Raw genomic sequence first — 7,689 nt, 5'->3', positions numbered from 1 at the left:
TGAAATCAGAGAAGGTAATGATGTTGGACGTTGGTATCTGCAGCGAAGTCGACCTCCCATCTCATCCCAAAGGTGTTCCATTGGATTCAGGTCGGGACTGTAGGCAGGCCAGTCCATTTCAGGAATGTTATTTTCTACAAACAATTGGCGCAAAGATGCTGTTTTATGACAGGGTGCATTGTCATGCTAATACAATCAGCGTCTCTGAACTGTTCCTCTACTGTACGCAAACACAATGCTGGAAATCTGTTCGTGTCCTCCCGCATTTGGCGTTTACGTAAGCGTAATAAGCAGACCATACGCCTAACAACGAAAAACACCCCCAATAGCATACACAGCTAATCGCCGAAGCTGAACCCTTTTATCGGACTGCCGGAGGGTACAGTGTGACGATCCAGTCATCCACTGCCCTATCGCACCTTACGCAACCTCAAACATCTCATAGCTGGGCTACAGAAATATGTGTGTCATAATGCGCTGCTCGTCTCGTTCTTTTTAAATCCCTACTCACAGACACTGTGCTAGTTGAACTGCTGGTATCATTTTGGAACTCGCGAGTGATTCCTTCGTATGATTTCATGCGATCTTTAAGCAAACCCTCCGCGATGCTTGAATTTCCTTGTCGTTCAATATATGAAGTCTGCCTGGCCGTGATTTACGTGTGGTTGTTCCTTCGTATTTCTGCTTCAGAACACATCACCAACAGACGATTTGGGCAGGCCAAGGATGGTTGAAATGTACCTGATGGATTTGTTACTCAGATGCCATCCTGTGACTACTCCACGATTGAAGTTGCCGAGCTCTCGTGACCGAACCATTCTGCCTTTACTGTTTCTCTACTGACAACAAAATAATCCTCATATCATTTTACACTAGCGTGGGGTTCTGCCTCTTGTAACATCTAGTGGTCATTACACAGGGATGTCTGGATACTTTTGATAAGGTAGCGCAGGTGCATTATCCAACCTCGGCCCCGTCTCGCACGACGATATGTGAAGTAGAAGTGAACGGGAGACAGGTCTCTAAAACATGGTCCGGTGTGGTGCTGTTGCAGTGAACGTGGTGGAGGCGCTGCAGGAGTTCTGGCAGATGAAGCAGGCGCGCGGCGCCGACCTGCGCAACGGCGCGCTCGTCATCTACGAGTCGGTGCCCGCCTCCAGCCCGCCCTACGTCTGCTACGTCACGCTGCCCGGCGGCTCCTGCTTCGGAAGCTTCCAGGTAAGCCAGCAACTCACCTGCCTGCCGAAAGCTGCGTATGCCACACCGCTACCGCACTGTACCTCACGTCTTTTGTTTTACACTGCCCGTTTCGGCAGTCACGCGATGAGCTGAAACAGTTTTAATAATTCGTCTGCTTCATCCACAACTATACAGGGTGTTACAAAAAGGTACGGCCAAACTTCCAGGAAACATTCCTCACACACAAATAAAGAAAAGATGTTATGTGGACATGTGTCCGGAAACGCTTAATTTCCATGTTAGAGCTCATTTTAGTTTCGTCAGTATGTACTGTACTTCCTCGATTCACCTCGATTCACCTGTGCTGCTGGAACATGTGCCTTTACAAGTACGACACAACATGGGGTTCATGCACGATGGAGCTCCTGCACATTTCAGTCGAAGTGTTCGTACGCTTCTCAACAACAGATTCAGTGACCGATGGATTGGTAGAGGCGGACCAATTGCATGGCCTCCACGCTCTCCTGACCTCAACCCTCTTAACTTTCATTTATGGGGGCATTTGAAAGCTCTTGTCTACGCAACCCCGGTACCAAATGTAGAGACTCTTCGTGCTCGTATTCTGGACGGCTGTGATACAATATGCCATTCTCCAGGGCTGCATCAGCGCATCAGGTATTCCATGCGACGGAGGGTGGATGTATGTATCCTCGTTAACGGAGGACATTTTGAACATTTCCTGTAACAAAGTGAAGTCAAGCTGGTACGTTCTGTTGCTGTGTGTTTCCATTCCATGATTAATGTGATTTGAAGAGAAGTAATAAAATGAGCTCTAACATGGAAAGTAAGCGTTTCCGGACACATGTCCACATAACATATTTTCTTTCTTTGTGTGTGAGGAATGTTTCCTGAAAGTTTGGCCGTACCTTTTTGTAACACCCTGTATAAAGACCTTCTCCAAACTTTTCACTACGTTATGGTCTTCAACGATACGCCTCCATGTCGCTCGTGTTTTTTAGTCATATGGAATCCAGCAAAGAACTCCTTGGTCCTTCTGTAACGTATCATTTCCCAGCTATGTCTGTGTTCTCTTGTTCGGTTTCTAGAGGAAGTGGGCTTCCTTCAGCCTCGTGTTAATATGCTTGTCTCTGCCTAATCATCCTAAAATACTGACCCCACGCTCGATTATTTAAGGAATCGAACGCCAATGTATAAATCAGCACGACTTAAGAAAGGCTAGTTATTCACGCATCTCAATGTTTTTGGCGTTGTATCTCGTTAATCATGTGTCTCTCAATGACACTATTTTACTCATACATTCAGTGATATATGCATATATAGCACCGATATTGAGGAAGTAATAAATGAAGGCGGCATACTTGATGCTGAAGATTGACTGCATTTTTTTGGTGGTATTGGTGCTGGGGTGAGGGGTTGGGTGGGGTGACAGCGAGAAAAGGTTTCGTATAAGCTTGAAATTAAATGTGTAAAGTTTTTTGGAAATAGCTAATTGATCTCATTCCAAAACGGGCTGAATAGAGTCCAGGTATATATGCGCTGTCAGTTACGCTGCCTGAAGCCAAACACTGTGTTTCTAACTGTAATACTTGTCTTTTTTAACACAGACTTATTTTATTTCAGGTAAGTTTGTACCTCTTAATAAGCAGATTATGAAGCCATTTTAAATTGTTGAATTCGGTCAATGATTTCGCGAAATATTGAAAATCAATAAGCAATCTGCAACTGGTATTGGGTTTGATAATATACCGGGTGATCAAAAAGTCAGTATAAATTTGAAAACTTAATAAATCACGGAATAATGTAGATAGAGACGTACAAATTGACACACATGCTTGGAATGACATGGGGTTTTATTAGAACCAAAAAAAAAAAATACAAAAGTTCAAAAAATGTCCGTCAGATGGCGCTTCATCTGATCAGAATAGCAATAATTAGCACAACAAAGTAAGACAAAGCAAAGATGATGTTCTTTACAGGAAATGCTCAATATGTCCACCATCATTCCTCAACAATAGCTGTAGTCGAGGAATAATGTTGTGAACAGCACTGTAAAGCATGTCCGGAGTTATGGTGAGGCATTGGCGTCGGATGTTGTCTTTCAGCATCCCTAGAGATGTCGGTCGATCACGATACACTTCCGACTTCAGGTAACCCCAAAGCCAATAATCGCACGGACTGAGGACTGGGGACCTGGGAGGCCAAGCATGACGAAAGTGGCGGCTGAGCACACGATTATCACCACACGACGTGCGCAAGAGATCTTTCACGCGTCTAGCAATATTTGTTTTTATTTTTTGTGGTTCTAATAAAACCTCATGTCATTCCAAGCATGTGTGTCAATTTTTACCTCTCTATCTACATTATTCCGTGGTTTATTAAGTTTTCAAATTTATACTGACTTTTGGATCTCCCGGTACGTTGATAAGCCACAACATTGTAATCGCCGACGTACTACCGATATGAACCCATCCAGGTGGCAGCAGTGTCACCTGGCGAGGAATGGGTGCTAGTCAGACACACGCACGGTGCGTGCTGTCCGTGTGTAGAACGGGCAAGGTGCGCGGTCAACCTGAGTTTCACCTAGAGCAGGCTGTGACAGCCAGGAGGCTCGGCACTAGCATTTCGGAAGCTGCACGACTTGTCGGATGTTCGAGGAGTGCTGCAGTGAGTGTCCTCAACACGTGGCGAAACCAGGGTTGGGCGGCCACCCCTCGTTACCGAAGTCGGACATCGTAGGTTAGGCAGATTGGTAAAACAGGACAGGCGGTGAACTGTCACGGAACTAACATTAAGACTTTAATGCCGGGCAGAGTACAAATGTGTCTGAACGCACAGTGCACTGATTACTACATCTACATCTACGTACATACTCCGCAATCCACCATACGGTGCGTGGTGGAGGGTACCTCGTACCACAACTAGCATCTTCTCTCCCTGTTCCACTCCCAAACAGAACGAGAGAAAAATGACTGCATATATGCCTCTGTACGAGCCCTTATCTCTCTTATCTTTGTGGTCTTTCCGCGAAATATGAGTTGGCGGCAGTAAAATTGTACTGCAGTCAGCCTCAAATGCTGGTTCGCTGAATTTCCTCAGTAGCGATTCACAAAAAGAACGCCTCCTTTCCTCCTGAGACTCCCACCCGAGTTCCTGAAGCATTTCCATAACACTCGCGTGATGATCAAACCTACCAGTAACAAATCTGGCAGCCCGCCTCTGAATTGCTTCTATGTCCTCCCTCAATCCGACCTGATAGGGATCCCAAACGCTTGAACAGTACTCAAGAATAGGTCGTATTAGTGTTTTATAAGCGGTCTCTTTTACAGATGAACCACATCTTCCCAAAATTCCACCAATGAATCGAAGACGACTATCTGCCTTCCCCACAACTGCCATTACATGCTTGTCCCACTACATACCGCTCTGCAATGTTACGCCCAAATATTTACTCGACGTGACTGTGTCAAGCGCTACACTACTAATGGAGTGTGCAACCATAACGAGATTCTTTTTCCTATTCATCTACATTAATTTACATTTCTCTATATTTAGAGTTACCTGCCATTCTTTACACCAATCACAAACCCTGTCCAAGTCATCTTGTATCCTCCTACAGTCACTCAACGACGACACCTTCCCGTACACCACAGCATCATCAGGAAACAGCCGCACATTGCTATCCACCCTATCCAAAAGATCATTTATGTAGATAGAAAACAAAAGCGGACCTACCACACTTCCCTTGGACACTCCAGATGATACCCTCACCTCCGACGAACACTCACCATCGTGGACAATGTACTGGGTTCTATTACTTAAGAAGTCTTCGAACCACTCACATATTTGGGAACCAATCCCATATGCTCGTACCTTAGTTAGGAGTCTGCAGTGGGGCACCGAGTCAAACGCTTTCCGGAAGTCAAGGAATATGGCATCCGTCTGATACCCTTCATCCATGGTTCGCAAGATATCATGTGAAAAAAGGGCGAGTTGCGTTTCGCAGGAGCGATGCTTTCTAAAGCCGTGCTGATGCTTGGACAGCAACTTCTCTGTCTCAAGGAAATTCATTATATTCGAACTGAGAATATGTTCGAGAATCCAGCAACAAACCGATGTTAAGTGCTACTAGCGATGGCCCTCGCAGTCGGCGACCCACGCACGTGCCAATGTTAAAACCCCCACATTAGCTACTACTGAAATAGGGACGTGACCATAGGCACTGGATGTTGGGGCAGAGGCAGAGCGTTGCATGGTCTGATGAATCCCGATACCCTCTTCATCATGCCGATGGGAGGGTGTGAATCCGTCGTCTTCGAAGGGAAGAGCTCCTTGACACCTGTACTTCGACACGGAGACAAGCTGGCGGCACTCCATTATGCTCTGGGCAACATTCACGTGGGCGTCCATCGGTCCAATGGAGCTCGTGCAAGGCACCATGGCGGCCAAGCAGTACTGTATACTGGTTGCAGACCACGTACACCCCTTCATGACGATCTTGTTTCCCTCCGGCAGTGTCATCTTTCAACGAGGAGATACCTAATGTCACGAGGCCAGGAGTGTGATGGTTTGGTTCGGGGAACAGCGTGGCGATTTCCAATTGAAGTGCTGGCCCCAGATCTGAGCCCGATCCAATACATCTGGGATGTGAGTGAACGTGGCACCAGAGCTAATCCCCACCCCCACCCCCACCCCCAGACACCACCACCACCACCACCACCACCACCACTACCACCACCACCACCACCACCACCACCACCACCACCACCACCCCTGTTCCCCAGAATTTACCAGAGTTGTGTGTGGAATCCCTCCAGCGGTCTACCAAGGCCTTGTTGCTTCCATGCCACGAACGTCGCCGCTGACAGCCGAGCCAAAGGTGGACATACCGGCTATTAGGCATGTGATCATGATGTTCTGGCTGATCAGTGTAGATTGGTGGTGGTCTGGACATACGAGACTACATCAAGCTCGAGTGATTCTGCCTATGACAACCTCCGTTTTCCGACACTTGCAAAGAAACTTCTGAAAGCCGCTGACAGGAAGCAGTCTTTACGGGAGCGCTACTAGCGGGAGCAGGGAATTGTACTCTGCTCTTGATTCTGGATGACTAGAAGTGCTAAATATTAGTATGGTGCGGCGTTTAGTTGACTCCAGGGAGTGGATGCGCTAATTCAGGAGTATTACTGGTTTCTTTGTACGGAGACTTAGTAATGCACCAAGTGTTTCTTCGGCAAAGCTGAGAGAAATGGCAAGGGCGATTGCCATGAGTGGGTGTGGACTGCTCAACGTTTTTGCTTGTTTGGAAGGACTGCTGTCAGCTACCAAGTGTGCGGTGCTCCATAGCCGCGGTGCTAAAACTCAGTTGTGGAACCAAGTAGCTAGTTGGACTTTTTGTTTTTTAGTGAACGAGACGGATTTGTCGAGGTTTTCATTGAACCCAATGATGAATTATATCCGTTTCCGTGGAAACATTAACGATATTCCCGCTTTGTTATTGTGGAGATAATCGGCGGCAGCTACTGGGAACCAGTTGGAGGCGACGTATGAACTATTAGCTGTACATATATTCCAGTCTAGCAGCCGGATCTCCGAATCTTGCTGGAAATGGTAGGATTGCTACAGGGCTCTTAATTATTAACTCTAGAGTAGCGAGAAACTCGATCCTGTCTCGCAAGTCAAAGAGAAACTGGCAACCCATATTTAGCCTAACTGGATGGTGTGGCGGCGCAAACAGTTAATCCGTTTACGCCAATAAACCCTTCAGATTAAATCTGCGGAACAGTGTTTCCCGCAATTTGTCTTCCTTGCCGCACCCTGCTAAGAGTGTCCAACTTGGTGCGGTCTTGTGAGACCTGAGGAACATAGGAAAGGAACGTTTCAATCCTACAGCCATCCCCACCCGTCTCCCCCACTCACACACACATCATTATCGTTTTGATTACAGTCGTTGCTACGTCTTCCCCTCCAGTATCTTTCCTATTCCCCTCTATTCTTTCCGTTTTTCCGTCGCACCTAGTAATACCCAGTTCACTGAGAAATTCTGTTTTTGAATTATTTCGCGTCCAGACGCCACATATCACTAATACATGTTAAAACTGTTAATATACGCTGTTTGCAAGCTTTCCTTTTCAGACACAGCAGAAGTTAGTTTTGAAAACCCCATTTACTTTTTTTACGTTTATCGTTATTCTCATTTTGCTCATCCAGGGACGTATTTAGGATCTATATATCTCTTGGCTGAACCTGTGTGCGAATTCTACCAGGGGAAGTTGTATGATAACAACCTTAAAAACAGAATTTTAGAGCAGTTTTGAAATTAAAAGTCAATAAAGGAGCATTTAAGGTTTATGAACTGTATAAAATTTTAATATAAAACCTAGAATGTAACTAATGGTTGAGAGCAACACTTTTACTTCCAATCCTTGTTTATTTAATGTATGGTTATTTTAATTACTCTGGAATACAGAAGTAACAAAATGAAACAAATAT

General features: G+C 45.9%; 1 protein-coding gene across 1 annotated transcript in view; it reads left to right on the top strand.

The window, feature by feature from the left end:
- Window positions 1-1,073: 1,073 nt before the first annotated feature.
- Window positions 1,074-7,689, top strand: part of LOC126260909 (LIX1-like protein) — a 252,325-nt gene continuing 245,709 nt past the window's right edge. Inside the window, exon 1 of the mRNA XM_049958370.1 lies at window positions 1,074-1,218. Within this exon, the coding sequence (XP_049814327.1) occupies window positions 1,090-1,218 (129 nt within the window). The 5' untranslated portion in view covers window positions 1,074-1,089. The remainder of the gene's footprint in view (window positions 1,219-7,689) is intronic.

The sequence above is a fragment of the Schistocerca nitens genome, chromosome 5 (genome assembly GCF_023898315.1).
Source record: "Schistocerca nitens isolate TAMUIC-IGC-003100 chromosome 5, iqSchNite1.1, whole genome shotgun sequence".
Classification (NCBI taxonomy): Eukaryota; Metazoa; Arthropoda; class Insecta; order Orthoptera; family Acrididae; genus Schistocerca; species Schistocerca nitens.
This window is presented reverse-complemented; position numbering and strand designations above follow the sequence as displayed.